This window comes from Castanea sativa, chromosome 6 (genome assembly GCF_040712315.1).
Source record: "Castanea sativa cultivar Marrone di Chiusa Pesio chromosome 6, ASM4071231v1".
Taxonomy (NCBI): Eukaryota; Viridiplantae; Streptophyta; class Magnoliopsida; order Fagales; family Fagaceae; genus Castanea; species Castanea sativa.
Genome location: NC_134018.1, coordinates 10,243,443 through 10,264,582, shown reverse-complemented (window position 1 = coordinate 10,264,582; position 21,140 = coordinate 10,243,443). Strand labels below are relative to the sequence as shown.

The 21,140-nt window shown below is 40.8% G+C and overlaps 1 protein-coding gene across 1 annotated transcript; it reads right to left on the bottom strand.

Annotated features, from left to right (window-relative positions):
• Positions 1 to 12,647: 12,647 nt before the first annotated feature.
• LOC142641716 (uncharacterized) lies at positions 12,648 to 20,182 on the bottom strand. The gene is made up of 9 exons (XM_075816193.1): positions 19,863 to 20,182; positions 19,196 to 19,252; positions 18,920 to 18,972; positions 16,097 to 16,148; positions 15,137 to 15,202; positions 14,996 to 15,055; positions 13,748 to 13,790; positions 13,311 to 13,355; positions 12,648 to 12,996 (listed from the first exon to the last, which is right to left on the bottom strand). Exons 1-9 carry the CDS (start codon positions 19,972 to 19,974, stop codon positions 12,933 to 12,935), a joined length of 552 nt encoding a protein of 183 aa, XP_075672308.1. The 5' UTR covers positions 19,975 to 20,182; the 3' UTR covers positions 12,648 to 12,932.
• Between the last annotated feature and the right edge of the window lie 958 nt (positions 20,183 to 21,140).

The following is a 21,140-nucleotide window of genomic DNA, read 5'->3' as shown; positions in this document are numbered from 1 at the left end:
TTTTTATAGCTCAAGGGAAAAGTTACATTGCGGCTGGATTGAACCAAGGTGGGGCTAGAGAATTCTAAAGAGATCATTTAGGCGTGAAATTGAATGCCCTAGCCTTTTCTGTACTGTGTCCTTTTGTTCTTATGTTAACTACGTACGAGTAAATTATCGTTCATGGTAATTTTTCAGAGTTAATTTTTATTTTTATTTTTAGCTGAATGTTCAAAGAGTTAACTTAAAATATGCTCCTTTTCTCTTGAATGTGTCTTGATTATAGAACTAGAAATTATTAGCAACAGATTTTAATTGATCTTGTGCAGTAAATTTCCTCTTGTGCAGTTGATTGAAAGATTAAATCTTGCATACCCTAATCACATATTAGCCTAGCCCAAAACCAAACAACAACATATATCAATCCATCCTAAAACCAAACAACAACGCATCACATATCACTTCTCTCTCTCTCTTTAACTCTAAGAGTAAAGAGTGAATGTTTGTGAATATCTTTTCTTTATTATAAATTTATATTATAGGTGTGTGAGTGTGTATTTGGTACTGGTTGTGAGTGTTATTATTATTATGTTTTTGTGAATCTGTGTGTGTATAATATAACTATAATATAACTTAATAATTAAAAAATAAAAAAAGTTTGTTACATACGGGTGTATTGTTGTAAGTGCACAATTGCACCTGGACCCAAAGACAATTACGGGCTCAGGCCCAATGAGCCTTAAACAATGAAATTTGTAGAGTGTGGACTTGAAATCTAGATTAGAAGTACTGGGAACTTGATAACAGACTAAAAAGTTACTAACACTTGTAAATAATAAACAATAACGGCAAATAGACCTCCTCGGACGTGAGCCGATGACTACTTCTATATTATTTCTCTTTCTTTCTTAAAGGTTACAATTCTTCTTTTTCTCTTTTTTGTTCTCCCCCTCTTTTTTGGCCTTCACCCCCCTTAAATACTTTTCTTGTTGATGCCTTTTGGCTAGTGACTAGAAGTTTCAGCCCTACTGTTCAGGGGTCACCTCCCCATTAATGCGGCCAGGAAGGTAGATGCAGAGTCTTTAATGCGGAAGTGGCAGCCTTTGCTCTTGATATTTTCTTTAATACTGGTGCATCGAGAAGGTTCAGGGTTTCCCCCTTTAACCATTAGTCTTTCTAGAGTTGTGCTTTGACCTTCATAATGAAGCTTTGAATTCTCTTGGGCTTGTCCGAGGAGAAGCTCGTCCTCGGCTGCACCCTCGGACCCTCGGCGTATGGGCCAATTCGCAGAGTTCAATTCTGGAGCAGGTCGGCCCTCCATGCTACAGTCCAAAGGCCCATATGCCCATTTGGGCCAGTTTACGCCTCACAATAGCCCCTCAAAACTCTATTTTTCATCATCCGAGGAGAAAAACTAGGGTTTTGATTCAACGAGAACCTATCTCACACGTTTTGTAAACAGCTGCACGTGCGGAAACCGTTTCGCGTTCCAGAGGATGCCACTTGGCTGTTTGATTTTCAAAAACGCGCGCATTTATTACCGTAAGTTACACCTTGTCCCCCACGTTCAACGGTGAGATGAGCATCCAACGGCCCTTGTTACTCCATGAAAATTTGGGCGGGACAAATGTAATTTCGAGGCCGCTTCCCGCACGTCGTGACGCTTCGGAAACCTGCGCCTTCATTTATTTCTCCAGAGGCTAATCCCGTCAAAACATCAACAATCACCTTTTGTCTGCAGAAATCCGTGGAAGTTTGTACAACTTGAAATTTGTAAGTCCTCATTTCTTTTCTCTGAACCCTTTCTCCTCGGACCCTGTCCTCGGCTACCCTTATAACAGTTCTTACTCTTAGAACTTAGTTTTTCATTTCTTTCTAATGGGAAAGTTTAAATGTATAGTTGATACCGCCGCTGGGATGGAAGGTTTTAGAGCCAAGTATCATATTCCCAGCGACGTAGGTCTAGAATACTGCCCGGCGGAAGCCGTGGCCGGTGCTAGGAAAACCGGAGAGGTCATCATTCCCATGGTCGCCTTCGTAGAAGGTGGGATGACCCTCCCAATGAAACCCGTAACCAGGGAGTACCTCCGCAACCACCGGTTGTGTCCTGATCAGTGCGCCCCAAACGTTTTTAGAGTTTTAGGAAGCGTCGATGCTCTAAACGAGCAGATGGGTCTGAACCTCACCTGGCATGATGTCGTTTTTATGTACGAATGCCACAAACTCACTGGAGTAGGTTATTACATCAAATCCCGCTCCAGCGTAGTTAGATTGATATCCTGTTTGCCAAAGTCCAATAAAGGCATAAAGGATGACTACCTAATCGTCTCTGGCAACTGGCACGACGGCCCCCACTGCCCTGTTGAGTGGGGAGATCCAGGTGCGACACCCTAGGATTTAACTTCCCCTAACTTCCTAAATCATCTAGGAATATGTATTGGCATTTACTTGAGCGTCTGACTTCAATTTATTATATGTTCTACGTATCTGACCGTGTTCACTTATTTTGATGTTTTTCTTTGCAGATAAGCGAAACGTGCGCCCCCGCTTAAGCTACTGCAACGTTGCCGATTTGAATCGAGTGCTACGCTCCGAAGTGTTCGTCAACGAAGACTTACAACTTAGGGCGGCTCATTTGATTCTTGGGTACAAACCTGTCTCCTCAGACTTTCAGGAGATCGAAAACGCAATAATTGCGGGTGACCGGAGGCGAAGAAGGATTCATGTGGCCAGGCCGCACTTCTTAGCTGACCAAGACCTTCCCGACGACCCCAACACCATTCTGTACAACCGTCCTATCGCGGCAACCCCCCTCTCACCACACTCCCAAGCAACTGCGATCCCGGAGGAGCAGGTGTCCTCTTCACATACACTCGACGACGAAATAGACAACTTCCATCTTGAGGACATCGAAAGACCTCGAGGAAACCTATTCGTCGTACTCTCTGACGAGGACGAAGAGCCCACCGAGGCCTCTGGAGTTGAAGGGTTCATCGTTGCCCACCCCCCAGTCAAATCCGAGGAGGACATGGACAGACTTCACGGCCTTCTGACCAAGAGAGGCGAAAAAGTCGCCCAGAAGAAGACAGGAGGGTCCCAAGCTCTTCCATCCTTGCCACCTCCCCCTCCTCCAGCTGAACCCAAGCTTCCCGCTGAAGAGCCAAAAAAGAAACGAAAGGGGGAGGTCGAAGAGACTGCTGGCGAAAAATAAAAAAGACCAAAACAACAGCCGCAGCCAACTCAGCAGCAGAAGCTAGATAAAGGCAAAGGCAGGGCTCGTTCAGTTGAGAGTGGGGAGATCCGGGATGTGGCCGAAGTGCGCCGAGCACCGGCCATATGGTCTCCTGACCTAAAACTAGACGGTGCACCAATTTCCTACCAGTCTAGTATCAGGGCAATCCAACAAGGCCACGCCCACCATCTGGCCGATGCGTTGGAGCACCCACTTCTGCTGCCCAAGGACATGGAGACCTTGGAGAGAATGAGCCAACCCCAACTATTCCTGTACTTAAAAAGGGAGTTAGCCCTGGTAAGTTTTAATTTTTCATGAACATTTCCTCCTTCATAATACTGGATTAATGAGAAGTGTCTTGCTACATCTAATTTCTTAACACTTTATGTAGGCCGTTCAAGAAGTCTTTGTAGCCGAAAAGTTTGTAGAAGACTCTCGGAAAAAGGCTAGACTGGAGCTTGACATTTGAATGGAGACTGAGAAGTCCCTAGGCCAAGCCCTTGCAGAAAATGAGAAACTCGTCTCTTAGGTGGCTGATCTCAAAAGAGAAAGAGATGGTGCCGAGGCCAGCCTGAAGACGATGAAGATTCAAATAGAAGGGCAGCGCAAGCTTCTCCGTGAAAAAGATGACAAATTAGCCCAAGCCGAGAGGGAGCGCTCGGAATTGGAGAAGGAGCTTGCGCGCTTGAAGGAGGAAGCCGGCGCATTCAAACGCTCTCTGGAGGCCGCCAAGCAGGCGAGTTATGAAGAAGGGGTAGCTGCAACAGAGGAACAGCTGACAGAGGCTTTCGCGGCCTTGTGCCGAGAGTACTGTCAGCAAGTCTGGGGGGAAGCTCTAAATGTAGCAGGTGTTCCTTCAGCCTCGGAGCTGAGGAAGTCCGAGAACATTTAGCTTCCCCTGGAAATACAGGAGATAGAAGAGACTCCTGCTGTTGCTCCTGCCCCTGAGGCAACTCTTCCTGCTCTTCCTCCTACGGCCCCAAAGCTCGTTCCAGACCTTACAGAGCCTTCAGGTTCCAACAAAGAGATGGAAGGGAGTGGGGATGCCGAGAAAGGCTTAAGCCAAATTGTGGAGCCCAATGTCCCTCCAACATATGCAGCAGACAGAGGGAAACAAGTTTTGTCTCCCTTTGAGTTGGAGCTAAGAAACACCGAGGCAACCAGCACTTCTCAGCAAAATCCCCCTCCAAGAGTTTAGGGACCAGCCTAGGACTTCTCTTTCTTTGTAGCCATAACTTAGCATGTAATGTGTATATGCCAAAATTATTAATGAAAGACAATTTTTGTGCAACTTTCTTTTATTTTATTATTTTTTTGGGCTTATCGTAAGAATTCTTATGAAGACATAGTTAAAGGCAGGTCAGAACAAACAGATCTAGCACCAGGGATTGCACAATTATAACCCCCATACATCCACGCGCACGTTTGCCTGGCACAGTAAAATACTAAAGAACTTGATAGAGAGTAACTTAGTTTGGATGCCAAGCATTGCCTTAGTTAAACAATGCCTTAGTTAATCAATGCCTTATAATCTGTGGCACTGCCTTTAGTAGGATGTAAGGTCCAAGGACCACTCCTTACATAAATTTACTTAACAATTAAGGACACAGAATTTAAAAACCGAATTAATGAATGGTAAGATGCTGATATCCACAAAACATGTAATAGAAACAAGAACCGTGACAAGATATTAAGAATAACAACTTTAACTGTTAAATTTCTCAAAGTAGGAGGTCCGAGGACCCAGTATAACTAAAGTTCTGGTTGACAGATGCTAAGATATCAATTTCCACAAGGTTTGTGGTCCGAGAACTACACATAACCAAGTTTCTGTTTGATTCTTAAGAACAGTAACTTCAAATGTTAATTTCCCCAAAGTAGGAGGTCCGAGGACCCGGCATAACTAAGGTTCTGTTTAACAAATGACAAGACATCAATTTCCATAAGGTTTATGGTTCGAGGACTACACTTAACCAAGTTTCTGTTTGATTCTTAAGAACAGTAACTTCAAATGTTAATTTCCCCAAAGTAGGAGGTCCGAGGACCCGGCATAACTAAGGTTCTGTTTAACAAATGACAAGACATCAATTTCCACAAGGTTTGTGGTCCGAGGACTACACTTAACCAAGTTTCTGTTTGATTCTTAAGAACAGTAACTTCAAATGTTAATTTCTCCAAAGTAGGAGGTCCGAGGACCCGGCATAACTAAGGTTCTGTTTAACAAATGACAAGACATCAATTTCCACAAGGTTTGTGGTCCGAGGACTACACTTAACCAAGTTTCTGTTTGATTCTTAAGAACAGTAACTTCAAATGTTAATTTCACCAAAGAATGAGGTCTGAGGACAACGCATAACTAAGGTTCTGTTTAACAAATGACAAGACATCAATTTTCACAAGGTTTGTGGTCCGAGGACTACACTTAACCAAGTTTCTGTTTGATTCTTAAGAACAGTAACTTCAAATGTTAATTTCCCCAAAGTAGGAGGTCCGAGGACCCGGCATAACTAAGGTTCTGTTTAACAAATGACAAGACATCAATTTTCACAAGGTTTGTGGTCCGAGGACTACACTTAACCAAGTTTCTGTTTGATTCTTAAGAACAGTAACTTCAAATGTTAAAGGTACTTATAACTTTGAAATATTAACCAACAAAAGCACGTTTTATTAATAATAATACCTTCTAAGGTTATTTACATTCCACGGGCGTGGTACAATTCTTTCATCTAAGTCTGCTAGTCGATACGACCCTATGCCTGCTACTGAAACAATGCGATAGGGGTCTTCCTAGTTGGGTCCTAGCTTACCCCAAGCTGGGTTCTTAGAAGTGCCTACAACTTTTCTTAGTACAAGATCACCAGGTGCAAGTGGCCTTAGCTTCACATGAGCATCATATCCCCGTTTTAGCTTCTGTTGATAGTAAGCCATTTGGACCATCGCTGCCTCGCGTCGTTCCTCAAGTAAATCAAGACCTTTCTCCAGGAGTCCATTGTTATTCTCGGGGCTAAAAGAGCTCGTCTTTAGGGTGGGAAAACCAGATTCCAGAGGTATCACTGCCTCGGCTCCATAAGTCATAGAGAATGGCGTTTCTCCCGTGGACCTGCGCGGTGTGGTCCGATATGTCCACAGAACATGAGGGAGCTCTTCTACCCATCTGCCTTTCGAATCATCCAACCTTTTCTTGAGCCCGCTGATTATGACCTTGTTAACGGCCTCAGCTTGCCCATTTCCCTGAGGATAAGCTGGGGTGGAGTATCTATTTATGATACCCATGTCACCACAATATTGCCTAAAGGCCTTGCTGTCAAATTGAACGCCATTGTCTGAGATAAGTGTGTGTGGTATACCGAATCTAGTGACAATATTTTTCCAGACAAATTTCTTGGAATCAACATCTCTGATATTTGCTAAGGGCTCAGCTTCAACCCATTTAGTGAAACAGTCTGTTCCCACAAGAAGCCATCTTTTGTTTCCTGCAGCTCTCGAAAATGGCCCCACTATGTCCAAGCCCCACTGCGCAAAAGGCCAAGGACTGGAGAGAGGGTTGAGAACCCCTCTAGGTTGATGAATATTAGGGGCGAACCTCTGGCATTGATCACATTTTCTAGCATAGTCTTGAGCCTCCCTCTGCATATTGGGCCACCAATAACCCTGAGTCAGGGCCCTATGGGCTAAGGACCTTCCTCCAGTGTGGCTTCCACAAATCCCTTCATGCAGTTCCTCGAGAAGTGCTTCCGTTGATTCAGGGTGCACACACAACAAGTACGGTCCTGAGAAGGATTGTTTGTACAGTTTCTGGTCCTCGGATAGCCATAAACGTGGCACCTTCCGACGCACCTTCTCTGCTTCAGACTTGTCCTCAGGAAGGATGTCGTTCTTAAGAAAAGATACGACTGGGTCCATCCAACTAGGTCCAAGCCTTATTAGATGGATGCGAGCCGCCTTGGCGGGGATAAGAGTTGGCTCTAGCAAATCCTCCACAAGGATAATCCTAGGCAAATCCTGAGCCGAGGACGTTGCTAACGTAGCCAAAGAATCGACATGGGTGTTTCCACTCCTAGAGATGTGAGCTAAGACAAAGGAGTCAAATTCTGCTTGCTGACGCTTGACCTGGGCCAAATATTCCTGCATTCTTGGGTCCCTGGCCTCCATGGTCCCCATGACCTGGCCGACCACTAACTGAGAGTCCGTGAACGCATGGACTTCCTTTCCACCCATCTTATGTAACATGTTCATGCCTACCAGAACTGCTTCGTATTCGGCTTCATTATTAGTAGCTGAGAATGACAGCCTTAGAGATTTTTCGAAGATAATTCCCTCTAGGGATATCAGAACAAGTCCCACACCAGACCCTCTCTGATTAGCTGCCCCATCCACATACATTTTTCAAGTCGAAGGCCCTGCGGCCGTGATCACACCAACTGATTTTCCATCCATGTGTGCTTCTTTTAGAGTCTCTTCTGGCAATGGTTCAGTAAACTCTACCACCAAGTCAGCGAGGACCTGGCCCTTCACCGAGGTGCGAGGCTTGTATTTAACGTCAAAAGCTCCTAAAATGGTTCCCCACTTTGCCACCCTATCAGAGTAGTCGGCGCTGCGTAACACTGCCTTGAGAGGCAATTGGGTCAGAACCACTACAGTATGAGACTGAAAATAATGAGGGAGCTTCCGTGTGGCATGAACTATGGCCAGAAGCGCTTTCTCCAAGAGCAGGTAGCGCACCTCGACCTCATTCAAAGACTTACTAACATAGTAGACCGGTCTTTGCACCCCACTTTCATTCCTGATAAGGACCAGGCTGACCGCGTGTACGGCCACTGCCAGATAAGCAAACAAGACCTCGTCCGCCTCGGGGCGAGACAAAATGGGTGGCCGAGAAAGATATTGTTTAAGCTGCTGGAAAGCTAACACGCAGTCCTTGGTCCATTGAAACCCTTTCCACTTATTCAACAATTGGAAGAAGGGACGGCATCGGTCAACTGACCGAGAGATAAACCTATTTAATGCGGCAATCATCCCAGTCAATTTCTGGATTTCTTTCGGGTTCCGAGGCGGTTGCAAATCCTGAATAGCCTTAACCTGCACTGGGTTCACCTCTATGCCTCTGTAAGTAATCATGTATCCCAAAAACTTTCCAGACCCCACGCCAAAAGAGCATTTTGAGGCATTGAGGCGCAGCCTGTACTTTCTTAGCACCTGGAATGTGTCGGCTAGATCTTGGACGTGCGAAGGTATTGTTTTGCTCTTTACTACCATATCGTCTACATACACCTCAATAGTCTTCCCCAGTTGCTGTTCGAACATCCTGGTCATCATTCTTTGGTAAGTAGCTCCAGCATTTTTCAACCCAAATGGCATGACCTTATAGTGGTAGTTCCCCGTTGGAGTAATGAAAGCAGTCTTCTCTTGATCCTCCAATGCTAATGTAATCTGATGGTAACCCTGGAAAGCATCCAAAAAACTCATTCGAGGATGTCCGACAGTGGCATCCACCAGTTGATCAATACGCGGCATTGGGAACGAGTCCTTGGGGCAGGCTTTGTTCAAATCTGTGAAGTCCACACATACTCTCCACGTTCCATTCTTCTTTTTAACCACGATCGTATGTGCCAACCATTCGGGGTAGAAAACTTCTTTAATAGCCCCAACCCTCTTGACTTTGAGCACATCTTCCTTTACAGCCTCGGAATGTTCTTTGGAAGAACGCCGAGGTGGCTGCCTTCTCGGAACAATGGCAGGGTTGACATTCAAACGATGGCAAATGAAGCTCGGATCTACACTTGGAGCCTCATACGGGTCCCACGCAAAAACATCAATATTGTCCTTCAGAAATTCTAACAACTCCACTTTCTCCTGGTGTGGCAAACGTATGCCAACTTGGAAGAACCTCTCTAGATCATCAGCTACCAAAAACTTCTCTAACTCCTCACAATGAGCCTCCTCTCCTGTCATCATTCCAGATGCATCAAGAGCTGTTAACTGCTATAAGTCTTTGGTGATCAAAGCCGAAAACTCGGCTTCTGTCTGGTGCAGCACTGCAGTCGATATGCATTGCCTGGCCACCGATTAGCTGCCGAGAACTTCCTCAACATATTCCCCCGAGGGGAATTTAACTTTAACATGCAAAGTAGAGGAGACAGCTCCCAGAGCGTGCAGCCAAGGCCTGGCGAGGATGGCTGTGTATGGAGAGTACGCGTCAACCACAATGAAATCCACTTCAACCGTTTCTGAGCCGGATTGAACGGGCAAACGAATCTGTCCCTTCGGCACAACGGCCCTCCCTTCGAAGCTTATAAGTGGCGAGTCATAAGAAGTAAGATCTTCCAGCTTCAATCTTAACCCCTTAAATAGATCAGGGTACATGATATCTGCACCGCTGCCCTGATCTATCATCACCCTCCTCACATCATAGTTCCCTATCCTAAGCGTAACTACAAGAGCATCGTCATGGGGTTGGATAGTCCCTACTTTATCCTCCTCGGAAAATCCCAAGACGGGCAAATTTAGCTTCAACCTTTTCGGCCTGCAGCCCGACTCCTCGGCCTGAGGATGTGAAACTGCCATCACCCTGGTGGGAGCCGAACCGGTCCTGCCAGGTGCAGCAAAAATAACATTACTTGTTCCTAACGCCGGCTGAGATGAATTATTCCTCTAATTGTTTGAGCCAGATTGACTGCCCTGCCCGCTAGGTTGGCACAAGTGCTGCTTCAGTTTTCCTTCACTGACAAGCTGCTCCAAGTGGTTCCAAAGGGTCCGACAGTTCTCGGTAGTGTGGCCCACATCCTGGTGGTACTGGCAAAAGAGGTTCTGATTCCTCTTCGCAAGGTCTCTTGCCATCTTATCAGGCCATCTAAAGAAGGGCTCCTTACGCGCTTTTTCCAGCAACTGATGTACTGGTTCTCGGAACACAGTGTTCACGGCCTGAGGTGCTGCCGAGCCGGACTGCCCAACGTAATCTCTCCTCGGCTTGTTATTGTGGTACCTGTCCGACCTGAAATCCCTTCGCTCCTGCGGGATAACCTTCTCCTTGCCCTTTCCTTGCTGTTGGTCTTCCTCCACTCTCTTGTACTCATCAATACGGTCCATGAGGCGACGTACGCTACGGACGGGCTTTTTAGTCAAAGACTTTCTCAGATCGTGATCAGTAGGAAGACCTACCTTAAAGGTATTAAGCGCCACCTCATCAAAGTCGCCATCTATTTCATTAAACATCTCCCAGTAACGGTCGGAGTATGCTTTCAATGTCTCCCCTTCCCCCTTCCCTCATGGTCATGGATAACAACGAGTCCAATGGCCGAGGTACTCTGCTACACGTAATGAACCGCGAAACGAATGCTCTAGTAAGCTCCCCAAACGAACCTATAGACCCCGATTTAAGGCCATTGAACCACCTCATAGCAACAGGTCCCAAGCTAGAGGGGAAAACTTTACACATCAGGGTCTCGTTGTGAGAGTGCACCGCCATTCTCTGGTTAAAGTGACTCACGTGCTCCACCGGATCAGTCCGGCCATTGTAGATGGTAAAGGTGGGTTAAGTAAACCTCCTGGGAAGCCTCCCCTTCTCTATCCTCCGTGAAAACGGAGATTTGGAGAGTTGGTGCAACGCCCGACTCATAGCATCGTTCCCTAAGCCCCTAGAAGGAAGCTTCTTGCGTCTGCGAGCTGGTTGGTCGTCCTCCTCGCCAGAGGACATTGCACTGGGGGGTGAGCATGACCTTGAGCTGTAGCTAACTCCCCGTACCTCCTCTGAGGAAGGATTAAATGAGGACGGTGAAGACCTGCGTCTGGCGCGGCGTAACTTTCTCTTCAAACGATTAATCTCCTTCTGCATGGCTTTAGCACCATCCTCATGGGTGGTGCTACCCCCACCATGAGCATGGCTAGCCCCGGGGTACTCTGTATGGACACTTCCCTCACGATCCCTTCGACGCTCAAGACGCTCGAAAAGATCCTCCAGTTGTGATCCCTGTGACTCTGCATGGTGAGAACCCAGGCCTGCCATAGTATCCCAACTCCTTTTAAACTAGATTTCCCACAGACAGCGCCAATTGTAAGTGCACAATTGCACCTGGACCCAAAGACAATCACGGGCTCAGGCCCAATGAGCATTAAACAATGAAATTTGTAGAGTGTGGGCTTGAAATCTAGATTAGAAGTACTGGGAACTTGATAACAGACTAAAAAGTTACTAACACTTGTAAATAATAAACAATAACGGCAAATAGACCTCCTCGGACGTGAGCCGAGGACTACTTCTGTATTATTTCTCTTTCTTTCTTAAAGGTTACAATTCTTCTTTTTCTCTTTTTTGTTCTCCCCCTCTTTTTTGGCCTTCACCCCCCTTAAATACTTTTTTTGTTGATGCCTTTTGGCTAGTGACTAGAAGTTTTAGCCCTACTGTTCAGGGGTCACCTCCCCATTAATGCGGCTAGGAAGGTAGATGCAGAGTCTTTAATGCGGAGGTGGCAGCCTTTGCTCTTGATATTTTCTTTAATACTGGTGCATCGAGAAGGTTCAGGGTTTCCCCCTTTAACCATTAGTCTTTCTAGAGTTGTGCTTTGACCTTCATAATGAAGTTTTGATTCTCTTGGGCTTGTCCGAGGAGAAGCTCGTCCTCGGTTGCACCTTCGGACCCTCGGCGTATGGGCCAATTCATAGAGTTCAATTCTGGAACAAGTCGGCCCTCCATGCTACAGTCCAAAGGCCCATATGCCTATTTGGGCCAGTTTACTCCTCACAATTGTTATCATGTTTAATGTTATAATAACTTTTTGTTATTTTTTTGTGAGAAAATTTTTGTTATAAAGTTAATGATTCAAGACAAAAAAAAAAAATTGTAAAGTTAATGAAAACTTTTAGAGCATACATTAGTAAGTTTTTGTTATATATATATATAGGTTTTACTAATGAGTACCTTTAGAGCATACATTAGTAAACTATTTTAGAAAACTTTTTCTGGAAAAATAAGAAAGCTACTAACTTTTTTAATAACTACCACCGCGCAACCTTGGTGCGGTGGTCACTCCACAAGTATAAATGTTTTTGGAGTGTAGAGGGTTCAAGTTTCCGGGAAAGAACTTCACACACATACATTTAGATTATGCTAGAATAGAAATTCTATCTTATTAGATTTAAGCCATCACATATTAGATTTTTACCAATCAATATTAAAAAATAATTTTTATTCTTGGTTATTTCTGCATAATAGACAATAAAAAATTGGAAATCCTTTTTCTTTTCTAAAATTCGATTATGAGAGAAATTGTTTGTGTCGGAGGAATATGCATCGGGCATCTGAACCTCACAAGTGTATGAATCCCGCCAACTATGAGAGTACATCTCCCCCTGGATAGCTGATTTATTTATAAACCAGCTTATAAACTTAAATAAATAGGCCCTAACACTTACGAAGAAAGAATCCTGCGACCATAGTTTCACATTGGAAAAAGAATTAACTTATTCGTATATTATTGAGAAAAATTTTGGCATATAGTTTCACATACACAAGTAAGTTCTAATCAATAAAAGTCTGAACAAAACTGATTCATTTAACCAATGAGATTAAAGAATGTGATTATGCTGTGCTCCATGAAACAATGCTGGGTTACATGGTAGTGAAGTAAGTAGAACAAGGTCATTGAAATTGGCATGAAAAACAAGGTATTGTTGCTTAGACCATGAGGATTGGTGTTGGTGAGTCCCTTTCAACCATTGCCATCGTTCATGTTGGTGGTTGCCATGTGCCTGGTCTAAACGACTGCCCAGATCCTATTGGCTCTGATGACCTGGAAACAAATCAACAATGAAGAAACATTTATCATTGGAAATTTGTTGCATAAAAAACATGGCCAATGAAACCCCCTTTTTCCTTATCTTTTCTATGGTTTTTTTTTTTTTTTTTTTTTGGTGTGATAGGTAACATGGCTAGTGAAATCATTGTAGTTAAAGATGTAGCATAAAGTTCTAAATTTCATGCGATTGCTTTTGATGGACACAACAAGAGCATCAACAAGATTTTTGTCTCATCGTTAATTCATGTCTCTAAGGTTTTGGCTGCACCATGCATGCACACATCAGGCACTAAGACTAGTGAACTTACTTTGGTTCTGGTTTTTCCTTCTCTGCTGCTCTCTCTTTAGAGTTACTGTAATTGAAACATAAGATATGAGATATAGGTAATAGGTTGCACAAATAGAGCTTATATTGTTATATGCTGAGCATAGAATATTCAAAAATAAGATTCTATTTCTTCTGTATGTGCTTTGAAACATTATCTGAAAAAATTATAATGTAAGAAAATAAAAAGGAAGTATGAGTTTTGAGGCAGACCAAGTGAGAAAAATTAGTGTTAAAAGCAAATTAGGGGGTAAACCACTTATGCAACCATAAATTAGGAAGAAAATGAGTTAAGAGACATATGGGAAATACAATACTAAGCCAACTGGGTGCATTACATAATTGCTATAATGCTTGACCAGGGCAGCTTTTTGTTATTTTATCCTAGTATAGTATAAACAAAAATATGGGCACACCCACCTCATGCCATCCATTGCATCAGATGCTTCCTCAACTTTGTCACCTTTGAAAACAAGCAACATAATTGGAACATTGTAAGCACCAAACCATAAGTTTAATTGAGAAGAAAAAAAAATCATAAAAATGGTATAATTATAAAATATAAATAAATTAAAAAATCAGTTTGAGAAAGAGATTTTATACCTTCAGAAATAAGAAAGTCATTTTTATGCTCTAGAGAACCAATAACACTAATAAATGGAAATCCCAAGCTCTGATAGGAGCTTAACATGCATAGATGATTCAGATCATAGTAACAAAATCCTACCACTGAGTCCTTTATGACTGCAACTTATACAATTCAACGTTTTTTAAGGATGTTTGACTCTTTGAATCAGTTTGGTTCATTGGTATGTACGGTTTAAGGTTTTGGCTGATGCTTCATATTTTTGGCTACTTTTTACAGCAGTATGGGTTGGGGGAACCACCTTACTTATCTTCCCTAATAAAGTGGTTTTTTATTTTTTTTTGATAAGTATCTTCCCTAATAGTCTGGTCCCATCAGATTACTGATTTTTGAGCTCTGAGAAAGAGTCCATTAATCTGTTATCTTTGCTTCTGAACTTAACATTCTACTTTTATTGATAACAATAACGATCACATTTGCTAGAAAAAGACAAAGTGATAACTGCATTTTTTTAATAAAAAAAAATTGCAAACCACACCATTGCATTATATAAGAAAGTTGACAAGGAAGTTAACACAACAATGCGGTTCTGTATGACACTAGTTTCTACTCCTGACTTAATTACACAGCTAAAATGGACCTGTAAGATTTGACACGCTATCTGGCAAAGAATACAAAGTGCACAGCATACCAATGGGCCAGACCTATAGGCTGAAGGTGTTATCTAGCATGTCCTATTTCTGAATAACAATTTTTAAAAAATGCCCACATACATGCATCAGGACACAATTACAACATTATTTTGAGTGGTGAAGTAGGAAACATGCATGTGGAATTGCGTACGAAATTGCATGCAAGTTCACTTGGGAGTCCATCATGACAACAATTAACTATATTTCAGAATATGTCTATGACTTTGACCAGATCACCATTACAGAATGTTTTAATAACAAAGCTGATGAGTTGATATTACATTGAAGCGTTGGTCTGGGTCATTTTAACACAATGACGTGTATGAGATCCTTGATGCTGTTTACTGAAAGTCTTCACTTAATGCAAGAGTTTTGTGAAGATTACAATACCTTCTGATGCAGTTGGAAATTGCCGAATGAAACTTTTCAAGTCTGGACCTCCAACTTGACCTATATATATGTGGTATAATTATCAGTTATTGATAAAGATTTTAATAGAATTATCAAAAAATATTTTTGTAAATAGCTAACCAGTGCTGATGGTTTTGCGTGTAGCCCCTGCTTTGGCTCTCTTTTCCTCCTCTTCTTTCTTGAGAACTTTGTGAAAAAAAAAATGCGGGTTAAGGTCTCTGCATAATGCTAAAAAATGATAATAAAGCAGTCCAACTTAAAAGATCTTGATAGCACTTCTTCACTAAACCTTTCACAATAATATAGTCATTGTAGAGGATATGATGTTAGGAGAGAGTAGAAACACATTAAACGAAACAAAGGGGGAGAGAGAAAGGGAGTGGTCGCAGGGGATAGTTGGGTTTTCATTATATTAGCGCCTTCTACGTATTGTACACTCCTACTAAGTCCAGTTCTAAGATTTCTCCCACATTTGAAGCTTATGGCACCATTATCATAGATTCAAAACAATTTAATGTAGGTGGTTTTAATATCTATGAAGCAATCATTTCTTATCTATATAAAAATAGGACCAATATTCGATTAAATATAAAAAATTTATCCTAATGAATTTGTTCCATCTTTTATCTATAGCATTAGACAGCAAGAAAATTACCCAATATGTTCATAAAATAATAAGAAAAAGTAGATGCTTTCAGTTTTCAAAATCTTCTAATCAATCAATGAGTAACAAGGAAAAAAAGGGTTTCTAGCACAGTTTTGTAATTGACACTATCATTAGAATTTCAGTTTTTTGCCACTAACCAGAATTTCGAAGGCATTTTTTCATGATAGCAAATTTCAAGATTTTCATGACCTGTTCTAAAATTTGAGTGATACTTTCAGGAAAATTGCAAATCCAAGACAATTTTGGCAAAAAGCTTACTCTATTAACCATCAGTCATATGGAAATTAAAGTATCAAGGCTTTTTTCATTAACCATCAGATAAATGATCACAAAAATATTAAGGAGATCGTTTGCTAGAAAGTAGCAGAAGCAACAAAACAGAACAGTCAACTGATATTAGAAGTAACCCATACGAGCAACATTCAGTCTAACTTGTTCACGCCTAGCTTCCAGTTCCATCATTTCCTGAAGAGGGGATGAACAGAATTGTCAAATATACTGTAGCATTACTAAAAAATAACATCTCTTTAAGAAACTAGAAAAGGTGTCTAAGTCTAACACGCCAAGGACATCCAAGTCACAAATTATTGTCACTGGAACTTTTTAGATGGACCAGAAATTGGGTATAGAATTCTATGGTAATTACTAAGCACTCTTCTTTTTTCTCCAAGCCAAATTTCTAGGGAACCTTGAATAAAACAGCCTCTATTTGGAATCCAATCCTTGAGAGGATGGAAAAGAAGCTTTCTAGCTGGAAGCGGCTTTATTTGTCAAAGGATGGTAAACTCACTTTGCTGAAAAGCTATGAAGCACAGGTGTGTTTTCGGATTCGGGTGCAAGTGCGGGTGCGAGACTCGGCAATTTTTGAAAAAGTAGGGTGCAGGTGTGGCGATTAAAAAATTATTAAAAATATTTTTATTTATATTTTCTATATATTTTTACTATTAAAATATTCTTAAAAAATACATTACTATACATTGATTCACAAAACAAAGAAAGAAGAAGGCAAGAAACACAAAACAAAAAAGAAAACACAAAAGAAGCAACAAATATTCAAAATAAAATTAAGGAATGACAGATTTAGGATGTTTAGGCCTCATTCAAAGCCCATTTTGGCTATTCCGGCATGATTGAAGATCGATTTCGGCTTATTTCGGTCGCTGGCCGATACGACCCAATTTGGCTGATACGGCCCAATTCTGGCCGAATCTGCCCGGATCGGCGCGAATCAAGCCGAGTCAACGCAAATCCATGAAAAAAAAAAAAAAAAAAAAGCTCAAACGCAGCACCAACGCGCAGGCAGCCGCGTCGGACGCCACACCCCGCGTCGAACTCCGGTGCGGCACCCTCCCAACTACGTTCGTGCTTCATAGCTGAAAAGTACCCTTTCAAGCCTTCCGACTTATTACCTTTCCCTTTTTACTATCCCTAAAGCTGTGGCTACTAGGTTAGAACGCATGCAGAGGAACTTCTTGTGGGGTTTGTCAGTTGAGTGTTTCAAATATTCTTTGGTGGCTTGGGAAAAGGTTTGTCTACTGCGCGAGTTAGGTGGGCTGGGAAATCGAAATTTGGCGTCTTTTAATCAGGCCCTACTTGGGAAATGGCTCTGGAGGTTTGGCCATGAAACCACCCATCTGTGGCGAAGGGTCATAGCCATGAAATATAGGGAGGGAAAAGGGGGTTGGTACACTAAAGCTAGTAGAAGGGCTCATGGTTGTAGGTTATGGCAAAGTATTAGTGAAGGGTGGGATACTTTCGCTAAGCATTTCTCTTTTGTGGTGGGGGATGATTCTCGTATTCTTTTTTGGCATAATAAGTGGACTGGAAATGTTCCTCTTAAAATTCTTTATCCTCAGTTATTTTTGTGCTTAGCCAATAAGGAGGCTTGTATTTATGAAGTGTTAAGCCCTCCAGTGGGTAATAATGACAGAGTGTGGAGTTTAAGATTTTATATGGAATTCAATGATTAGGAGTTAGCGGCTTCCTACTCCCTTCTTCATTTGATCCAAACTTGTATCCCTAGGGGTGAAGGGTGTGACAGGCTTTGTTGGGATCTTAATGAAAGTGAGAAATTCGATATCGGTCTTTTTATCATAAGATTCGAAATGCAGCTCCGTCCACTTTCCCTTGGAAGGGCATTTGGAAAGCTAAGGTTCTTAAAAGGGTGGCTTTTTTCACGTGGACAGTAGCTCATGGTCAGATTCTTACCTTGGATAACCTTATACTTCATGGTCACCCTTTGGCGAATCATTGTTGTATGTGCTGCTGTAATGCGAAATCTGTGGATCACCTGTTACTTTTTTGTCCGATGGCTCATTCTTTGTGGATGTATATGCTTCGGCTGTTTGGGATCGATTGGGTCATGCCAAGTTCAGTGGTGGACTTTTTATTTTGTTGGTATAATAGGCTTGGGTAGCATAGTTCTGATGTTTGGAATTTAGTTTCAGGCTGTTTATTGTGGACCATTTGGACTGAACGGAATCGGCGGTCTTTTGAGGATGAGGGGAAAACTGTGGTTCAGTTATTAGAGCTTTGCCAATGGACCCTCTTTGATTGGTCTCATTGTTAGGATTTCTCGGATTGTTCTACCTTTATAGATTTTCTTTCGTCTATTAGAATGGATTAGGGGCTACTTCTGTCTTTATGTTTCTTTTTTTTCCTTCATTCACTACCGTGAACTCTTTGTATTTTTCTTGCTTTTCTTTTATTGATAATATTCTCTTCTTACTTATCAAAAAAAAAAAGGATCTAACATTACATTTATTGAGGGGAGAGTAAGTTCAATTACTTTTTCCAGGATCATCAATTTCATCTAAACATTAATCTCTCAAGAGGAACCAAAGAAAGAAAAGGAAAGAAATAAATGAATGCATTTCAGGGAATAATTTCAGTCAACTTGCAAGCAAAATTTTGAAAATAAAACATGTCAGTAGCTGGAAATTCAAGCTAGTCAAAATTAGCAGTCATCAGTAGGCTGCTTTTTCCAGATAATTTGTGTGTGTGTGTGTGTGTGAGAGAGAGAGAGAGAGAGAGACAGGCACACACACAAAGTCACTCTCTAGGTGTACTCTTCAGAGCAAGCTATTTAAGAAAATGTTTCCCCTTTTTTGTTTTTTTCGTTAAAATAAAAAAAGGTAACCAATATATTTGTACATCACATTACATTAGGAACTGAAATCTTACAGACATGTCATTGGTCTTGTGAACTTCAAGACAAAGAGTAGTTTCTAAATTACCTCAGCAGTTGGAGCGCTTTTGCGCTGCCCATTCAGCCAACATATCCATTCAACTACAGCAAGCAAAGGGTAAACAACCATTAATTAAACAAACAAATGTAAGCTTTTCTTGCACCTAGTTTCCAATTAAAATATCTATTCAATTACAAATTGTGAGCAGTTGTTCTAATTTTAACTGATCAAACAAAGACAATACCTGATAGTGATAATAACTAAGCACACAGTAACCAAGAATTTGGAACTTAAAGAAAGTAGAGCTTTCCTAAAACTAATTACCTGGAATGGAAGTTGGGTCCTTCTCTCCCTTGAATACCACCCATCTTTTCTCTTTCACTAGCATATCAATAAATTAACAGAATAAGATTTGCACATAGCAAGGTGAATTTAACGGTATAATAATAGACGCAATTGAATTATCACTACAGCTACGTATCTTTTGAGCTAATCAGAGTATCACACACTCACACTATAAAACCTTGACTTCATTTCACCTCCAGAATGTATGATTTTAATACTTGCATTGCATACACAAAGAAAAAAAGACCTAAATCATCTCAGCAAAAATACTTGTACAATATTCATTATCATAACGGAATTGACTTTCTTGGATCTGGGGTTATAGTAAAATTTACAACTACAAATATCAACCATTTCTATTTCCCTGCATTTTGTCAAACACCAAGTTGGCAACTTCAAAGATAGAGTGATGGATCACAATAAGTTCACACCTCAAGAAATTTATTCAATTTATGGAAAACAAAGACAACCCAATTGACAAATACAAGTAAACAACACAGTAGAGTCCAGTCCACAAGTAATTAATGCAATTGGAGCCAAACCCATGATACAAAAGTGCACACACATAGTGAATAGCAAATAGCCAAATCCCAAAATAATGAAAAAGCGACTAAAGGATTGAGCTTGAGACTTGAAACCCACTTACTGATACCATCAACCTCTTCTGTTCTGACGAAGTATTGGTTGCCCGCTTTGTCCTTCCCCATCAGAGACCAATTTCTGATGTACCCAACAATCCTAGTAAATAGCTTCGACATCTCTTACTGAAAAACAATAAAAATTCAAATTCAAATGAAACCCACTGTTGACATTGTCGTCGTCTTCTAAGAATGGCAAACAAATGGTGAAAAATGGACGCTAAGACGTGAGAAGTGGGAACTCTCTGAATGCTACAATAAAGTCGTTTACTGGGTTATGGGAAAACCTGGTTTTTTTTTTTTAAACAGAAAACCTGGGTTTTATTTTGTTTTGTTTTCTTTGGTCTTAACAAAATTGGGTTTGGCAAAAAAGTTTTTATTCTTATTCAAATAAATTGTTTTAGAAAAAGTTAGTTTCCAAAAATGTTTGGAGAATTACGTGGCAATAGTAGAGGTCATAACTATAGATCTTCAATATTTTAGAAATTTTGCAAGCATAAATAATGTAAAAAGAAGATGTAATTCAATGATGAATTTGTCAAAAATTCACATAAAATAAAAATATATTAAGTAGTGTTGTAGTTATTGACTAAAATCAAGGTTGTAGCAAAACTTTTTCCATTCATATATGATTTTAGTCAATTTTTTTTTTATTAGAGCATTTGATTTGTTTTAATAATACATATAGATAATATTATAATTTGTCATGTAATGAGTTGGAAATGATAACTTCAAATATGTTTAGAGCTAAATTCTGTGCAAATTTTTTTCCATTTGAGCATGGAGGGTTGTTATTTGTATAATTTCATTCACACAACCACAAAGATTATCTTTATTTAAGCCAATAATGTGTAACCTCGGTAATTATATTAAAAACAATATTTGTTAAATAATATATATAAATAGTATTATAATATGTCACGACTTAAAAAAGATAACTTTAATTATGTTTGGAGCTAAATTTTGAGAATTTTTTTTTCCATTTGTCTTGAATTAGTGAGCATGAAGAGTTATTATTTGTATAATTTATTTCGCACAACCACAAAGATCATCTTTATTTAAGCCAATTATAACATGTAACCTCGGCAATTCTATATATATATATATAAACATTTTGCATCACTTGATTAAATCTATTAGGTTTTAACAAAAAGATACTAATACAATATTAGATTTGTCATTAACTACCAATTTAGGGGGTTAATTAGTTTTTGTTGTTGATAGTTTAATAGTATAATATAAGATAAAAATTTGAACTCTAGACGTTTCTATAAAAAATACTATGA